Genomic DNA, 20067 nt, shown 5'->3' on the forward strand with positions numbered 1-20067 from the left:
TCACTTTTGGGAGTTGTTCATTGGTCAGAAACGACCAGACGGGGTGTGTTTTGTGACGTAAGAGGTTAGAGACAGCGAGAATTGTTATGAGACAGATCAGAAATGTTCTCACAGACAGAGAGAGTTTTGTTTTGGCGTGTTTCAGAAACAGGTGCAAAACATCTATATTTACGTCTGAGAGGATTCTAAAACATGACAGTTTTAACATAACAACTTGTTTTTCGTTTGGCTCCAACCTTGGAAACGCACACACTTGCTCATTCAAAGGCAGAAATCAGAAAATGCATAAACTCTGTAACAGCTTTTAACATGAGTTCTAACTTTGCATGAGAATAAAAATCATTACTCAGTTAATAAAATTGATTAGTTCACTGCAACATCTAAAATGGTTTGAACTAAGACACTTTGATTATCAACATTTGTAAAATAGTAATGATAATAAAAAGAGAGTGTTCTTTTCACTTGAATCTTCAAGAAAGAAAGTCTCAGGATGGGTGAACCTGTATTTATGGATTCAAATACATGAAATGACAGCTTCTGTCCCACAAGGTTCTTAAGGTCAAGAGTTTTGACCTTAGACTTAGTTTTTGACATAGGCCTAGTCCACTACACCATCAACTGGATGTCCTTCTGTGGTTAACAAGATTCCTTGATCTTTCCTTAAGCAAGCATATGTCCAGATCATCTTGGACTTCAACTGTGGTCCACTATTGATCTGCTGGATTTTAAAGACCAGCAGCTGTGGGCCAACTTGCTGCAGGAGATGAGCCAGTTCTTCACCAAATCACCACTCATATCCAGATTCAAGGGGTGTCAGTCTTTACTAACATTGGACCTGCAGTGTGCCTGTACTGCCAACTCTGTTGTCCGTTTGATCTGACATTGCAACCATTGCATAACAGTCCCATGAACATGACATAAACATGTGAAGTGGTATTTAATGCTCAACAATGTCTGGATGCTTCACTCTCTTCTAGTTGGTGAGTAGAGTTGTAAATTAAGAAAACAGTGAGTCATTAACAATGGGATCACCAATGGTAGAGGACCAGTTTAAACCAGAAAAGGCAGATGATTGGATTAGTAAAAGGACAGTTTGTCCTCAGCTATAACAACATCACAGAATGTGGTAATAACGTCATTATATTTTATTTTCCCTGACAAAAGGCAATTAATATAATTAACATCTGATCAACTCTGAAACCTTTTAGCTATATATTTCATCCTCTAAACCAGACTAAAATGGTCTTGTGCAGCTTATTCAGCTCATATTTATGATCACATGGGCATTCTGTGCCATGCACTATAAAAAACTCCCATTCAAAAGGTGGCACCTTCTGTTTAAAAGGAGAACTGCAGTCAGTGCCACACATCTGGAGCACAAATACAAACAGAAACACCACTCTCTTGATGTCAGAATTTGCTCCAACCATGAGTCCTGTGCCAATTTAATTCTGAATAAAGGTACTTTTCAAACAGGATAACAATACATTGTAAATAAATAAATAAACCAGTGGATTATTTCATAAGTCATGAAGGTTTCTGAGCATGCACAAGACTTCATAACAAAGTTGGGATGGTCCATCATTGGGATGACAGCATGTCAAGTTTCTAGATGGAGCATGGTGGCAGTGTATCCATGAGTCATGCACCAATTTAGTTTAGTTAGTGGGGATTTTAAGCAGGAATGGCCATGCTAGCTTCATGTCTGGGCTGCAACTGTGATTGTGAGAAGGAAATGAAAACATGTGACAGTAGTATCTGTAGCAGTTGTGCACATAGTGAGGTGAAGGTGTCTCAGGGATGCTCTCCTGCACCTAAAATTAAATCGGTCTCTATTGAATGCTCAACCAAGCATTTTATTTTTTTGGTGAGTCAAAATACATTCATCCAGAAAATAAATATATTTTGTGCTCTGTTGCTTGGAAGGCAGCAGACGGTAAAATCAGTGCCCCATATGATGGAAAAACAGAAAACAGTCATATCAGAAGCTATGGGAAACAGGCTGGCTTTGAAGCTCAGCATGCTCTCTGTACCTCCCAGAGTGGCAGAGAGAAGGAGGTGGGTGCCGTATTTCTTGATTAGACTCTCTGTAATCATGTGGAGGGTCGGCCTTCTCCCCAGCTGGCGGACAGTGTGCATGAAGTCTGGGTCGAGGGGCAAAGCCAAGCCACCACTGCCACCAAAACCATCTCGTTTCTCCACTGCCAGGCTGTTGACCTTCCATCGACCAAACTCCCTGGAAACACACACATTTGCACAAGTTTTAGGTATTTTGTCCTTAATGGCACAAAATGTTTGGTTGTGTTTGGTTTAGCATGAGGTTCTGTAACTACTGTACATGTAAAATGTGCAGAATGTATTCTTGGATTCTTAAAAAAAAATAAGCAGTGGTGGGCACAGCTAACCAAAATGTTAGCTTTGCTAATGCTAAACTGCTAAACGGCTCAAAATAATTTGCGGAAGCTAATGCTAAGAGCTAACTTTTATCATCGCTGACACTAGAAAACTGTCTGTAATGTGACAATGTTGTAAGTGCACCAACATTCATTGTCAGAGTCAGAGTCAGAGTCAGAGTTTCTTTATTGTCATTCGCACCTCATGTGGTACATGTGGTGGAGCGAAATTATGTACACAGGGTCCCAGTTACATCCAACAATAAAATGTATAAGAAAAACAGTAATAACATCTAAGATATGAACTAAGAAAAACATCAACTAAATATACACTAAGCACTCATAACATAAAACATTGAACATCACCACAAACATGAACATGAGTCTGTGAGCAGATGTGCACGCATGAACACATCAACATTGAAACAGATCAGCAGCAACATGAAACAGATCAGCAGCAACATGATATGGTTTTTCACAGTGATTATTCTAGTTAGAGATTCATGAGTCTAACAGCCTCAGGGTAGAAGCTGTTCCTCAGTCTAGTGGTTCTACACTTAATGCTCCTTAACCTCCTTCCTGAGGGGAGTGGGGCAAAAAGTGTGTGTGCTGGGTGGGTGGGGTCCTTCATGATGCAGGTGGCCCTCTTCCTGCATCTGGAGGTGTAGATGTCTGTGATGGTGGGGAGACTGATTCCGACAGATTTCTGTGCAGCCTTCACCACTCTCTGCAAAGCTTTTCTTTCTGCAGCTGTGCAGCCTCCATGCCACACATTGATGCTCGAGCACAGGATGCTCTCCACTGCACACCTGTAGAAGGAGGTGAGGACTGAGCTTCCCAGACCAGCTCGCCTCAGCCGTCTGAGGAAGTAGAGTCTCTGATGAGCTTTCTTGATCAGGCTGGTGGTGTTGTTGCTCCAGCTGAGGTTGTCATTCATGTGTACACCCAAGTACTTGTAGCTTTGTTCACCAAATCCTTCAGTTCGTGCAATTTATTTGTGCAGTAAACGAGTGACACATTCCAGCAGCAAGCAGCACATTCACTAAACATAAACGCGAGGCATCATTCTTTCATTAGTATTATAAAGATTTTAAGGACACCGAGCATTTGGTCTATGAAAAGATTGAAATAAAAATTGTGGAGTTTATCAATTAATGTAAAATAAGAGGGAGATTTAAAAACCAAATACATAAACATCATAGCTGTAACAGAAAGACAATTAAATTGTGTCTAGACAACACTTTTTTATTGATTCACTCATCTTCACTCACAGAGTCTCACTTTCTTTCTTACAACTTTGGTGGGGTGGGGGGTCTGGGGCTCCTCCCCCAGAGAATTTTGAATGAAGTAAATGAATTCTGGTGTATTTTACAAAGGTTTATTACATTAGATTAACATGAAACAAAAGATGTAAACTCAATTATTATTGTAATCTCTGAGTGCAAAGTGTTCCTAATGCAACACTGCTGCAGCTCTGCAGGTAAGGGACGTTCACTTCAGGACAAATTGAGGTCACAGACTGGTCAGTTGCTGACGTGCCTACTGGACTGATTGACAGGTGGTGCAACTCGTGAAAAAAAAAAAAAAAAAAAAGATTTTACTGGTCCGTTCAAGACTATCGTCATTTATTCCATATTTATTCAGTATTTTGGTGAATTTAAGGTTTGAAAACTGTTTCCTTACAAAATCCTAATGATGGTTTATTTATTTTTCACGGGTGCAGAGTTAAAATTTAGTTGCTTGAGCACCTCCAAAAAGAGGCTAAAGTCACCACTGAAGCCAGTTCTTATTTATAATTTACTTTTAAATGCTTGATGTGTGATTTATAAGTGTATTAAGTGCAGTATCACAGTTGTTTTGTATCCCACACCCCGGTCAGGTGCACCTCCTCATCCTCCTCCCTGTTCCGCATCGTGGGACAACAAGCGCTGCTCTAAGTTTTTGGCCACACTTAGAAAAAAAAAAAACTGCCTAATATTTAGAGCTTTGTCACTGACTTAGAAAATAGTTGCTCTCAATCCCGCTCTTGCTCAATTCAGAAAAGCGTCCTGGTCGTTCCGACATCACTTCAAATCCTCTGACTGCAGACAAAAAGCTTCATGATGAGCCGAGACTGTCTCTTTTTTGCAGTTCAAGTGAAAGTACAGATAACGTTATTCACACATCAGATTGTTCACAAAAGTGCAGGAACTTATGCACAGTGCAAAATGTTTAATTATATTTTTGTGTTTTTTAATAAAATTGCCCATGACGTTGAACTTTTAGGGCAGACATTTTTTTAAGAGCAGAAGCAAATGTGCAAAGCGACATCTCTAATGTGATATTAGGAAACTCATTATGTTTAAAATTAGTGTTTATGCCATTATTTTCACTTTACATATCCACTATGTTTTACTCATTCAAGGCAGTCAAATTTGTTCATAACTTTATTATTATTAAGCCCGAGAGTTACCGGATCCAAGCAAACAGTTACCGAAACACACGCTGTCAAAATAAGAGAGTTCCCGGATCCTGTTTCGGCAGGATCCGGTTCCAATTCAGCACCATTCTTAGTCAAGTCTGATACTGTATGTGTTGTACCACGCTTGTCAGTTAATTCAACAATTAAATGACATCTCCAACGAGATAGGAACCAGCAATCCCTAACCCCTATGATCATGAACAATAAAGGGAATAGTTTGGATCATGTAAAGGGCCAATATGTAGAGTCGTTATACTACCTCATCCATCCATTATCTTTACCCGTTTATTCCATTTTGGGTCACAGGGGTCGCTGGTGCCCATGTCCAGCAATCACTGTGCGAGGGGCGGGGTACACCCTGGATGGGTCGCAAGTCCATCACAGGGACACATAGAGACAAACGAGACAAACAACCATTCACTCTCTCACTCACACCTAGGGACAATTTAGATTTACCAATCAGCCTAACATGCATGTTTTTGGTCTGTGGGAGGAAACCGGAGTACCCGGAGAAAACCCACGCATGCACGGAGAGAACATGCAAACTCCACCCAGAAGGCCCCTGGACCGGGGTTTGAACCAGGGACCTGTTTGCTGAGAGGCAGCAGCTCTACCAGTTGCGCCACCGTGCTGCCTCGTTATACTACCTGTTGGATAAAAAGATGATGTTTTCTGACCAGATTAACAAATGAACAGTTAGTTGTTGCAAGACCAGGAAAACAATGGATTGCTGCTTTCTTAAAACACATCTAATCTAAAAAAAATTAAAATAAAAAAAAATTCCATAATGCAAACACTATTTTTTAAACCTTTATATTACTATACCATTAAAGTTTTGCTGCACTTTTATTCCTGCAGAAGTTAAGATTTCTGTTTAAATTGCTCCAGGCTGCACTAGATGTGCTGATGCTGTTGCACTTACACATAATCACAGAGGTCTTCATAAATAATTGTGTAATACAATACTGACAATGAAGTAAAGGTTTATAAAATAGCATTTGCATGAACCAGTTTGAAACATGAGAATAGAGTTGTTTTAAAATGGCAGCAGTTCAGCATTCTTGGCCCCATCCTGACAGGTTTGTAACTTGTCAATCTGGTCAGAATTAAACTTGTTTCACCAAATTCAAAAGGTTTAAAGAGACTTATTATTCACAATATTTCCATAATCTCCACTTCTTAAGAACCACACTGGGACATTGAGTTTCTCCAATAAACAAGAGAGTGAAAATGGAGTCTACGATTTCAGGAAAAAAAAGAGACAACAACAACATTATTTCAGACTTCAGAACAGTTTTTCTTCTCACTTTAGTTAATTCTGACATAGCATCTACTCAGAAAAAGTAAATATTATTTAAATTTTGCTTAATAAAACAAACAAACAAAAACATATTTTTTAAATTAATGTATGTACTTTAAATACAATTTTTATTAAATAAGCATAAAATAAATTTATACAAATAGGGCCTCATTTGTTGAGTTTTCTCTATCACTTAGCTAAATCTACCGTATTTTTTGCTGTATTAATCACGTTATATTTAAAGATAATTTACACGCCCTTCGACTTATATGCCAAAGAAACTTATGCATGGTTTCCCATATTTATAAACAATTTTTTGGCTAAGATATGACCGTTTTCATTAATTATGGCTGAAAATATTGAACACTACCATTTTCAGCCGCTAGATGGCACTCGAGCAGTATGGTATGCCGTTGTGTCATGCAATAGGTAAAAGCAGCTATTAATGACACAGTTGGCTTACCATAGACTGCCAACATAAAAGTAAAAGTTAGACTGAGACACACCTTTGCTATAAAGTCGAGCAAACGAATAATTGGTTTTAGGTGGTTATCTTGTTAAATTTCGAAGAAATGGACAGCGACTCGTCTCTTTGCGTTCACCTTTCCACATATCAGCTTTTGAAAATGCAGCTGATTTGACCATCAAAGTTAATTTATTAAGGAAAAGTTAGACTGAGACACACCTTTGCTGTTATTTTGAGCAAAGAAATAATTGTTTATGTGTTAATCTTGTTAAATTCTTGTTAAAATTCTCCCGTGCATGCTCCCGTGGCCGCCATTTGGCAGCCAATCGATTTTTTGGCACAACATCAGCCCACATTTCCAGGTTGTCAGCGGTGATGCGTAACAACACGACGTATATGGCGAAGCAACATATTTATGGATTTTTCCACTTTATTAGACATTCGGACTGATGCGACTTATAAGGCGGCGCAACGTTTATGGAGGAAAATACTATAGATGAGTTCCAGCACTTTGAGTGAAACTCTGCTCCTCCTCTGTTTTCATTTCAACTCAAATCTCTGTCCTCAGCAGCAGATTCACTAAGCCATGCTTTTTAAATCAAGTATAAAACTGGGAACCTTCTTTTTTTTTAGCTTTTAAACAAAGAAAAGTCTCCAAATTTTCTATTGGTCAATGTTTACGCTAAGATAATGTTTTGTCTACTATATCTTTTTATTTGGGTTATAAAGGTGAGAAAAGCATCAGGACCATCATATCACATGTATTTGACTTAAAATACATTTTTAAAACAATGATAAAACTAGCAGGAAGATGTGATGAAGGGGTTAAACTGGAGGATGGGTTTAACTCGTGTTAAGAGCTCAACATGTCGACAGTTTGAGCAACTGTGATCACAGCACGTGCTCAGATGTGATTTTTCTCTCCTTCGAAACACAAATGTGTATTTCTGTCATTGAAATGGCTAATTCAAATCAATAAAGTAACACTAGCAATGTAGTGCAATGCTAATGAAAACATGTGTAAAAGCATAAAACAAGCTTGCATCATCAGCTGTCATGATTTGTTGCCCTTAAGTCAGACGTCTTGCTTAGCTCATGTAAAACCCTCGGGAGCCCCAGTTAGAGCACCTTGCCCACGTCACCACCTGCTGCTATGTGCACATCCTTCTCCTGAGGCCAACAAATCACTACCTCGAGAAAAACGATAGACTGAAAAATAATTGGGTGAACTGGGACAGTGTGCAGCGTGTCATTACAGGCAATCATTGGAACAAAAGGACAGGATGAGTATCTGTCTCTGCGGGAGTGGAGTGGTTAGCCTACAGCAGTTTTATCAGCATGTTTATGTGGCTAACAGGAGAGCTGTCAAAACGTGCTGCTTTAGGAAGAACGAGAACTTTGTTTGTACAAAAGTGAATTCTTTTTGGAATGGTGAAAAGGTTTCTAAAAGGTGCAAAGGGGAGCTCAAACTGACAACTTAATCATAAGCTGTCACATGACTGCTGGCCACGCTCACTGTGGCTTTACAGTGATCTTACACTTTAATCCCTTAGGCTACTTAACAGGACTGGAGGAAAGATCTACAGCCAAACTCTGAGGGAACTAGGTTAAATATGGTTCACATTTATTTACATACGTATACATGTTTTTAGTGTTTCTTCTTATCTAATACACTACAGGGCTAATCAGCTAAACTGCTCAGGAGGGACCACGGTTTCTGAAAGCCAGCAGCTCAGGGGCCGGACATCCAGCGATTAAAGTCATTATGTAAATAAACCATAATGATCTGCTACATTTTTTTAATTTGTTTGTTTTATTGCATTGAATCATAAATGTAATAAACAGAACACAAACCCAGAACCCCCCAGAATGTATTTTTACATTTTTTAATTTTTTAATGAACTCATTCGTGAGCCGGACTGAAGTCACCCACGGTTACCAATCAGTCTAACATGCATGCTTTTGGTCTGTGGGAGGAAACCGGAGTACACGGAGAAAGCCCACGCATGCACGGAGAGAACATGCAAACTCCGCCCAGAAAGGTCCCAGGCTGGGATTTGAACCAGCGACCTTCTCTCTGAGAGGCAGCAGCTCTACCAACTGCACCATGGTGCCGCCCGCTTTGGAACCCCCATTTAAATTAGATAGAAACATGAAATTTATTTGGAAATAGCAAACTATGACTACATATGATGCATGTTGTGTTGTGGTGTAGATAAAACTTCCACATATAAAGCAACAAGATTTTTGTGAAACAAGTGAGAAAACTCACTATTAGAGCTCTTTAGCCGAGTCATGCAGTATATATCATCAGTCATATAGTGAAAATACTTAAACTCTAAATGAGCTGCATAAAGTTGGACTTTACTCGACTGAACATATTAGCACATATTTAAAGTTGTTGTTTTTTAAAAACACATTTGTATATGTGTTATCGTTGTTAAAAGTATTATTACACAATGATCAACTCAAAGTGTGATGATGTCACATGCTCTAACTTTTGAGCGGTCTGAACTTTCCTGAATAAATTTTGAAATCTAACTCGTATCATTTGGCTCAGGTGGCTAAAAAGAAGCTCTCAGCTCTCAAAAATGTCTCCTTACAGCTCGATGTGAGGTGCCGTTTGCAGCTGAAGGAGCTGAGTCTGAATCAGATCCCGATGGCCCTCAACCAGCTCCAAAAAGATTTTTGATGGCCATATCGCCCGTCACTATATTTAGAGCTATCTAAGCTTTAAAATAAGATTTGCTAACTTTTTCTCTTCTTACAAATTTTACACTTCTTATACATCTAAACCAAAATACTTTGTCTTCTTTCGACCAATGTGTTGCTTTAGAAAACAGGACTAAGAGTTTTCACTCAAATCCTCCGATGATGATGATGATGAATGATGGAGAGTGTAGAATGCTCACATCTTGATTTCCATTGGCTTCCATTTAATCTGAGCTCTTAGCTTATTTTATTTTTCTCCTTTCAAAACTGGAAGTAAAAGGTTTCTTTGGGGAAGCTGTGGCTGAGTGGTTAGAGCAGTCGTCCTCCAATGGGAGAGTTGGGGGTTTGATTCCACCAGCAGTCACATGTTGAAGTGTCTCTGGGCAAGACACTGAACCCCTCATGGCCTCTGATGTGTGTCAGTGTATGACTGTGATTAAGCTCTGATTATTATTTGTTCAGATCTAGTAGAGTGCTGTATGAATGGGTAAATGAGGCACAGGTTGTAGTGTAAAGAGCTTTGAGTGTCTTGATCAGAGTTTTTGCGCAGTGACTGTTTACTTGCAGGTTATTTTCTAGTTTGCGTCTGTTATTTTAAGAGCTGTCAAGGAGTGACAGACACAGGTAAGATCGTTGCCATGGTGACTCTAATGAGCCACTGGCTGCAGCTTTAACATTCTTTTTCTATCCGTCCTCCTTGATCAGTTTAATACTTGAAAACATTGAAACGTGGTCATCTTAGATAATTACTAAAACAAGTTTAAAATTACTGTTGGGGCTTAGAGAACAAAGATAATGTAAGATAGAGCTTCAGGAAGTGCATTGGAATATTCCGATGCAGAATTTTCCAGCTTTTTATAACTGTAAGGAAACATCAGGGGATGACTTGTGGCTTCACAAGTTGTTTTTACACAGTTCAACTTTTTGTCATCCTTTAAAAAATGTCATTTGTAACTCTCCCAACAAGAAGGTGTCTTGAAAATGTGAGCGGTCGGCTCAAAGCAAAAAGAACTCACAGCGTAAAAAACCTGAAAGAATAAAGAGTCAATAGGCCGACTCTGACGTTGTTCATCTGTAACTGTCCAAACTGCCTGCGCCTTTGATTTTTCACTAATTTTGGATAAGAAGAAGCGTGAAGTCAGGGGAATGTTGGAGCTGATGCAGCAGAGACATAAGAAATAAATCAAAACAATGCAAGTCTGACTGAAAGATAAACACCACGGCCTAAAAAGATTCTTGAGATAGTATAATGGAGCGATTGATTTATTCGCTTGCAGATGCATGCTAAGTATTTTTTTCCGCTTGGCTGAACTCTTGGCAGTGGTCACCACAGAAAAGCAGCAGCCTTGTCTTCAGCCAGACCCCACGAGACAACAAAAACTGTGACAAATATCTAATCAGTGGTTCAGACCATGCTGCGTGTGTGTGCAGGCAGGAGTGATGGAGGAGACGGTTAACGCTCTTAACAGCTGCATCAGAGCAGGGTTTGAACACTTGGACAAAGGTGACAGGGGCTATACTGTTAATGCAGCTGCAGGAAGTCAATGGGTGCACCACACTCTGTACTGGGAATAACTCCTGGTTTTCTTCAGCATGGGGGTCACGTTTGAAACATCAGCAGCAACAAACCCATCATGTGGTCTAAAAACACCAGAGTCAAAATGCAAGAATGACAGTTTGCAGTAGAATACTTAAAGAGAAAAGAAAAGGGGCACATGGCTCTGCAGGCGCCTGAGAGAGAGCACTGGATTTGTTTAAATAAAGCTTTTTGCAGATAAAAGTGATTGCAGTCATCCTGCACATTTAAGGAAAAGGAAAAGACAATAAACGTGCACGTGAAGGTCTCACCTATAGATCTTGTAGCGGGTGCTGAAGCCCTGCTGGTACCTCTCCAGCGCCTCCTGGAACTCCAGGGACCGGTGGAAGGGCCCTTTATCGGACAGCAGCCACTCCAGCGAACCGCCGCCCGGTCCGGCCGCCCCCGAGGAACAGCTGCAGCAGAACCACAGACTCAGAGCCACCCCCTCCCACAGCAGAGACAGCCGCTTATGACTGGTCCTCTGACGGCTCATGCTTCACCCAGCGACACCTCATCCTCTCCGGGCTGGGAGGAGAGCAGACATCATGGGTGGAGAAGTGGCGCCTGGCGCAGATGTCTGAAGACAGTGGGGGGGTTACGACTCACATCCGGCCGAAGAAGTAAAACCATAAAGAAAAGCCGAGAAAAGGGATTGAAGACCTGAGAGACGCGCGCGGTGCGTGAACCTGCCCGAACTGAAATGATCCAGTCTGGTCTTCCAAGCGCCAAATGGTTTTCTCATAAACTTTTGTTCTGAAAACTAGTCTTCAGAGTCCAGGGTCTCCTTCAGAGTCCAGGTTCTCCTTCAGAGTCCAGGTTCTCCTTCAGAGTCCAGGTTCTCCTTCAGAGTCCAGGTTCTCCTTCAGAGTCCAGGTTCTCCTTCAGAGTCCAGCTGCTCCCCTCTGAGAAGAAGTCCCTCGTCCACCGGAGTTCAGGAGGTCCGTGCGCTCCGAGACGTCTCAAAGCTGAAGCGCTGAGCACATTTCATCCTGCTGCTCCGTTTGCTTCTTAATGCAGCTGCTCAGGAATAAACAAATTACTTACAAAAATAAAAAAATAAACATGGAGTTTAATTTGATGGGCTTGTGTGTTCTCTAACCCAGTGAGCTGCTGGATGCATCTCCCGCTTCAACAAATTGCTTTTCTTCCTCGGGAGCAGGAGGGCGAGCAGTGCATCCTGATGAGGAGGGGGTACAGTGATCACTGGGTGCTCACAAGTTTTTCAGGAGCGCGCGCGCGCGCGCGTGGTCCGATGATGCTGCATCAGGACTGCCTCCATCATTCATCGTTAGCTTCACCTAGTCCTTATAATTAAGACTGCCAATGCGTCGAAGCGCTCGGCTCATATTGTTTCCTCCTCCCACAGCTTTTGGAATAAATAAAATAAAATAAATTACATCAAAACACGAAACTGGATAACGAATCGTGCACTATCACTTTTGGCAGCAGCATACGGGTGGATACAAAAATGGTAAAAATCTAAAATGTCCCCATTTTTAACTGGGACTTGGCTGAAATGGATGAAGTCAGCTCTGTTTGGAGATCAGTAAAGAGATCTGCTGAAGTTTAAACTGATCACAGAAAGTTGGACTGCATGTCTGAGTTGGCATTTTGATATAACAGTTTTTGCACAATCACAGTTTAGGGATACAACATTTTTTACTGCTGTGATGTCATATTTTAACTTTGAGCTGACTGAATCTTTCATTATTTTTACAGCCTTAAACTTCGCACCTCCTAATTATTCCAACATTTTTCAGTCAGGTCATCTGGACAGTTTCTTTTTTGTGCTGAAACGTTTCACCTTCCATCCAGAAGGCTTCATCAGTGAAGGAAACACACAACACAAAACTGATTCTTCCCCCAACAGCTCACTACAAAACCAACAAAGTCCATGCTCAATAATCCAGGTATACAATCCAACAATTTTCAGTCAGTTTTGAACCAGTTTGATATGACAGTCGATGAGGAAGAGGGGCTGTGCCAAAGAGACCATCTTAGCACCAATATAACTGGTTTGTTCCACTTTGGAGTAAGCTGTAGGGGGAAGAATCTGTTTTGTGTTGTGTGTTTCCTTGACTGATGAAGCCTTCTCAATGGAAAGTGAAATGTTTCAGCACAAAAATAAAAAAGAAACTGTCCAGATGAACTGACTGAAAATTGTTGGATTGTATATCTGGATTATTGAGCATGGACTTTGTTGCTCCCAATTATTATTTCAAAATGTAGGCATTTTGTTTTCATACACATGTCTCTCACTGGGTGTACAGTTTTTTTCTCTGACCCCTGCAGAGTGCACCCACCCAAACTTGCACAGACTTCCATTCTGAGCTCAAAATGTGACTTTCATCACCCAGAGCTGATGTGTTTGATGAACAAACAGCCTCTCACAGTTCAGGATCATTCTCCAATCAGCACTTTGGTTGGCCTTGTTGCTGTTTTAAGTGCTTTATACATAAAGTGGTATGGTGGGGGAGAGATTAGAAAAGGTGGGCTCGTGATCAGAAGGTCACCAGTTCAACTCCCTGGACCGACAACATCAAAATGTGGGTGGGATAGGTGAAACACCCACACCTGCCTCCACCTGTCACAATTGGTGCTGGTGAACCCAGTTGTGCAGGCAAGCAGGCAAGTACTCAGGGGATATATACAATAAATAATTTATTAGCAAAACAAAAGAGCTGATGGGACAGCAAAAACAAACAAGGAGGAATAGGAGGTATTCACACAATGGACAGGTCATCACCGGTGAACAGTAGACAATGCCAGGACAAAGACTAACACAGAGACACAGACTTGTATACAGGAAACACCAATCAGACAAAGTGATGGCACCTGTAAGTAATCAAAGACGCCAGAGACAGAGACTGAAGATGCAGGACATAAACACGACACTAGATGGGGCTAGACACCAAAGAAACACAAATCCTTCAGAGACATATGAAGAAGGGAGCAGCCAAAAGAAGAAGAAAAATAAAATAAAGTGGTATGTTAATAAGACATAATTTGGGCACAGTGACTCTTCAAGGCTTGAGTTTTCTTCTGTTTACTGTCTGTCTCTGCCAAAGAAGGCAAAAGAGTGATGATGTTTGCGTGTGTGCGGACATGTTTGAGCAAAATATGTCATGAAGCACAACAAATTTAACAAGTTTTATGTCTACAACTGATCAAATGTTAAAGACAACTCAATTCAATATGGTCGCCACTGCTAATCAGTTCTAGCCACCAACAAAAATGTCTAAATCCATCCATCCATCCGTCCGTCCGTCCATCCATCCATCCATCCATCCATCCATCCATCCATCCATCCATCCATCCGTCCATCCGTCCATCCGTCTGTCCGTCCGTCAGTCCATTATCTTCTGCTTGTTACAAAGTCAAGTCACGGGGGCAGCAGCTTGAGCAGGGAGGTCCAGACATCTCTTTCCACAGTCGCCTCTTCAAGCTTTTCTGGGAGGACTCCAAGGCGTTCCCAGGCCAACAGAGAGACATAGTCTTTCCAGCATGTCCTGGGTCTCCTTCCAGTTGGACCTGCTACCTCCCAAAAGTGTTCAGGTAGCATCATTATCAGATTCCTGAACCACCTCTGGCTCCTCTCAATGTGGAGGAGCAGCGGTTCTACTCCGAGTCTGTCCCAGACAACTGAACTTCTCACCGTAAGGGAGAGTCCAGCTACCCTGCAGAGGAAACATTTCACCCACCTGTATTTGTGATCTCATTCTTTCAGTCACTGCCCGGCGTTCATGATCATATAGGAACATTGACAAAAATGTCTGGATCAAATTGCAAAATTACACTGAACTAAAATTCAACGTAGTGGTAGCTGTGAGTCATCCTCAATCCATACTCTGAGTACTACATATTGCTCAAAATCTTCGCTATAAATTGTGGCATTGAGTGTTGGGTTCAACCTTGTTTGTATGTTAACAAAATATCTTAGAACCACTGGACATATTTTTAATAAAACTTTCAAAAAGTAATCACAAAATTTACCTTTACTGTTTAATAAATTTGAAGATACCTCAGTTCAAGAAGGTCAACACAGCTGCTCTACCTTAGGTTGAACTAAAACAACTTACTCCGTCAGTTCTAAAGATACTGCTCTAAAATTTGATGTGGTAGAGCTATCCATAATACTTAATCCAGTGCTCGTATCTTTTAATATCACATGAGGTTACACAAAAGGTTTTTTCCTCATCATAAGAGGATTTTTGGTTCCACCTCTGGCAAGTTTATTTTAATTTTTATTAATATTACTGTCAAGGAGTGAGACACGTGTTCAGTTTATATGGTTACCCTCATGAGCCGCTGAGTTTCATAAAAGAAAGTTGATGTATGATGGAATAACAGTACATTTCAAAATGAATTCAGATTTTTTTTTTTTGTTTATTTTTACATCATCATGTTGCAGTTTAAGTGTTATATGGATTATGTTAATGGGTTAATTATTATGCTACACTTGCTGTCTTTTAAAGTGTTGTGTCACAGATTCAGAGACTGCAGCCTGCACAACTAAAAGGTCCACGTTTCCCTCATGACGAGCACACTTGTGAGTGTGAAAAACTGCAATTAACAAGAAACAGATTTTGGTTTGTGATGTAGGTTCAGCGGTGCACTCAAGTCTGTTCTCCCCTAAGTGGTGTAATTTGCACAAAAATGTTATTTCTTCATTTAAAAGGGTGCTTAAACTCAAAATTATGCAAACGAAATCTGTGACCTTGAACTTGTAAATAATGTTGCCTCAACCCTCGTACCAATTTTCAAGCAAATTCTCATTATTTTTGGCATTTCTCCCAGGAAGTGGTGAGTGAAACAGAGTTATAGGATGGATGTTGATTTGATTTTTTTTTTTTTTGCCCCTGCCTTTCTTTTGGCAACATCACAGCTACTTGAAGTGATATTCCGCCTAAAAAAAGCTGAATGGTGCAAAGAGGAAAGTAGTAGCCTTTAAATTGGTTCCAGAGGTGAGCATCGGGGCCTGGTACAGGTGATTAGTTACTCCTTTGTCTGTACTAAAAGATCAATTCTATGGACAAAAAGTATTTTCCTGATTCTTTTATCAAACCTAATATTTGCTATAAAAAAATCTTTGTTTCATCTTGCCATTATGTTTGTCACTAACACAGAAATGCTAATTGACAAAGACCTTGTGTTAAATGAACTGCACAGTTTCTTTCATCCAGGAAGGAGTCAAATCAATAGACTGTTTCCATTGATTCCCTTTTTAGGTTATTGTTATTTGGCCCCTAAGGCCATCAGTGCTTTTTTTTTTTTTTTTTTTTAATTACGACAATTTGTCAGTCCGATAATGAGGAAGCCATAATGTCTGTTGTCTCCATCAGTTCTGGAGGAAACTGTTGGAAATTTAAAGCAGAAGGCAGTTTCCTTGTTATCTGTCAGGAGAAGGATCGACTTCCCCAGGTAGCTGATCTTGACATTTGTGACATGTATCACTGATAGAGAAGCCCGTGTTTGCTGGAGCAGTAAAAAGAAATGCAACAAGCATTCCATCCAGTAATTTTTGTAGATAGGGATGGAGAAGGGGGCTAAATGAGTCCTGGAAATCTGGGTCATTGTTGTCTGGGAATGCTGTAATTGATAAGTTCTTCCCCTACCTGCCAACCAGATGCCAACTACCTACAGTAACTAACCTTCCACCATTTCAACCAGCAGTCTCTTCTTTTCTCTTTGTCTCTCTATTTCAACAACTTAATTTAGTTTTTAGTTATCTCTTGTCTCCTCTCCCCACCCTTTCACATGTATCGTTTGCTCGCGGAGATTTAGAATAAATGTCGCTGACTGTTGATCATATACACCCTCAACACCTCCCAATGAATGAGCTTCTTCCAGCAGATGAGAAATGGGAGGAGAAGCTCTGAATAAGTTCAGGAAGATGATATAAAAAGGAGCTGACGTTGTGGCGGTGTTTATATGCCTGACAACAAACACCTCTGGTGCCTTAAATGCGCAACATGCTTCCATAATTGTAAGTTAAGAATGACATTATGAATTCCTCCCACAGGAAGTGAGGAGATGTGAAGTTCAAACGCACCTCAGATGTCTGGAAGGATTAGGTGTAAAGAAGGTCTGTATTACTGTGAATGTCAGACTCGGCACCATCTCTGTTGAAGTGAATTTTTAAAAATGATTAATTATTCTCAAGAGCTCGGTGCATTCCAAAAAGTTCTGCACCATTCTTTCTGTTTCAATAGATAACATGCTGTAGCCTCCCGGTTGACGAGAAAAGAGTTTAACTAAGTAATTACTTTTTCTGAACCTTTTATTGTGAAATAATGGATTATACTTGATGGGCTCAGTGTAAGGCAGATCATGGCCACACAGTGTGCCCATTGTTCTTTGAAAGTCGCTCCGAAATGGAACGGCAGTGTAGCTTGGCAGGAGGTGAATGTGGAAGTGCAAACAAAATGGAACTGATGATTATGAGGTCTCGGTTTTGCTAATTCCATTGAGCTGTGGAGTGAAGACGCGATTGGACAGAAACCTCTTTACTGTGAGTAATTGGACTGGCTTTGCACAGAAGATGTTCAGACTCAACACAGCAATACTCCCGCCCTCCCCTCCTTCCATCCACCCAAACCATCCACCCTTTGGTTTTTGGGAAAGCGTCAGTGGGTTGTATTATCGCTTTTTCAGTGGTTTAAACACGATCTTATGAGGGAAAGTGAATAAAGGCCTTGCATTACTTGAAGAAATGCCTATTGCCCACTGTCTTTTATATATTGTGCTAATATGCTCTTATGATGAGAAGACATTAAGTTTTAGCTGCTCTGGTCAAACCTTGTAATTGACTAAGATAACATGAGCTCTGTAAAAGCTCAAGTACAGTATTTTTCGGCCTATAATTCACTTTTTTTTTTTTTCATAATTCACATGCCCTGTGACTTATAGGCTAAAGCAACAAATTTATGGATATTTTTTTACCACATTTCTAAACCAATTTTTGGCTGAGATATGACTGTTTTCATTCATTCTGACGAGAAAAAAAAGCAGTACCACTTTCAGCCACTTGATGACAGCAGAGTAGTAGTAGCTGTAAGGCATGCCATTTTATCATATAACAGGTAAACGTGGCTATAATGACAAATTCAAAAAAGTTCAAGACAAAAATAACTGGACTTTATTTGACAAAAATAACTGGACTTTATTCATTATACCTTGTACTTTATTATGTTTGTCTTGGACTTTTTGAATTTACCATGTGCTGGATGACCGAGAATCTTCACCAGCTATTAATGACACAGTTGGCTTGCCATATTTCACCTTTGTTCTGCTCACTACTTGGCACAACCTAAGTTTCATTTTGTTGCACCGCCCTGGCTAAATGCAGTTAATTTGACCATTGAAGTGCATTTAATAAGTAAAAGTTCAACTGAAACACACCTTTACTAAATTGTTTTTAGGTGTTTATCTTGTTAAATTTAAAAGAAATGAACAGCGGCTCGTCCATCTGTGCATGCACGCTTACGTGAATCGGGTTTTTAAATGCAGCTGATTTGACCATCAAAGTGTATTTATTAGCAAAAGTTAGACTGAGACACACCTTTAATATAATGACTATGATGTCTAAGGCCAATTACCTATGGTAGCCATTTTGAATTGGATTGACTCCAAAATTAAATTTAAATCTATGCAATGGTTTACAAGATATTTTGGTAACAGACAAACCAAGTTGATGACAACTGTTAATGGCAAAGTATTGCAAAGAGATCTCACACGTTGTGTTACCTTTTGGTGTATAAATTAGGGATTAGTTTCAAGTACTAACACATCCAAGATGTACATCCAACAATTACTTCCTGATAGTTTTAGTAAAGGTCTTCTGGTTCATGACATAATTTGCTAACATGACAGACAATCAAGCACACACATAGACATTGATAATAAACTGAGTTTTAATTGATATACTGTACAGCATTTATTTTATCATAAAATTGAGTGTAAAGAAATTGCAATTCTGCAACATTTCCCAGCTCTACCTGGCTGAGCACTCTTCAGCTCTTTTGGTTATTCAGGCCAGGGAACATACATGTGCAAGTCTTTGTCAAAGCTTTAGCTTTTGTGGCCAGCTGCTATTTTTGCTTCCTCCCCAAACATGCCCTTTCATTCTTGAATCACACTGGAGCAGTGGAGGGCTGACCTAGAATACTGAATGTCTGTCACACAACAGGACATGAAGAAAAGATGCATTAACACCAAGAAGGAAGTAAAAATTCATGATGGCAGTACTGAAAATGATAATACAAATGAAAAATTTGTAATATTTCCTCATACAAAACTGAAATGCATAATGTTGGATTTAATATTTTATACCTTTTTATAATTCCTATCGAGCACTCAAATGTCATGTCATATAAAGTGTGTGCGTGTCTTTCTTCCAGGGTTGAACTATGTTTATAGAAAATGTTTGCTAATTCTAACTAGTTGACCTTTAAATATAATCTCATAGGAGCTAAGGATAATTTTACAAGTTCACATTTGATAGATTACAAGCAATCAAATCAGGCCTTTCAGAACCTTTCAGAACAGATTAGACCAGAGACTGATTAACATAAATAAAGCTAGAACGCATCTCTTTAATTTAGACAATATAGTTTGACTAAGTAAATTCAAATTAAAAGTATAAAAATGATCCAAATAAAAAACACAAACATGAGTTAGATAATAATAATTAAGTTATTAATTATTCCTAGAAATAAACAACTTGATTTCTAATCAGTTGGTATCAGTAAGGTATAATCACGTTAAACAAACAGTGTTAACAGTTTAAACGCAGACAAGGAAACTAAGATGAATCTGCCTTAAAAAAAACAGAATCGCCAGGCCTTCAACAGATATTGAATTAACACCCATGAGGTAGGTAATAATTAATAGTTATTAATTATTACGTATAAACAATTTAGACACGAATCATTTTGTATCCCTAAAGTATAATAGCAAGTTAAACTAAACAAAAGCCAATTTCGGTGTACCAAAACTTATCTGAAATATAGACGTTAACGTCCTTGAGGGGGCGGGCTAAGAGTCGTAACCATAGCGACAGAAGCTGAACCAATCAGGAAGCTAGCCTTCTCAAACGGGGATAAAAGGCCTGAAATGACACACGCCCACCGAGCATTTCCGGGAGGTGCACACGGC

General features: G+C 39.8%; 1 protein-coding gene across 1 annotated transcript in view; it reads right to left on the minus strand.

Annotated features, from left to right (window-relative positions):
• The window catches only part of LOC119414506 (BMP/retinoic acid-inducible neural-specific protein 3-like), a 52612-nt gene extending 41208 nt beyond the window's left edge, over positions 1 to 11404 (minus strand). Inside the window, exons 1-2 of the mRNA XM_037681601.1 lie at positions 11181 to 11404; positions 2034 to 2236 (exon numbers count right to left, since the gene is read on the minus strand). Of these exons, the coding sequence (XP_037537529.1) occupies positions 2034 to 2236; positions 11181 to 11404 (427 nt within the window). The remainder of the gene's footprint in view (positions 1 to 2033; positions 2237 to 11180) is intronic.
• Positions 11405 to 20067: the final 8663 nt, after the last annotated feature.

Source organism: Nematolebias whitei, chromosome 9 (assembly GCF_014905685.2).
Source record: "Nematolebias whitei isolate Nwh7 chromosome 9, NemWhi1, whole genome shotgun sequence".
Lineage (NCBI taxonomy): Eukaryota > Metazoa > Chordata > Actinopteri > Cyprinodontiformes > Rivulidae > Nematolebias > Nematolebias whitei.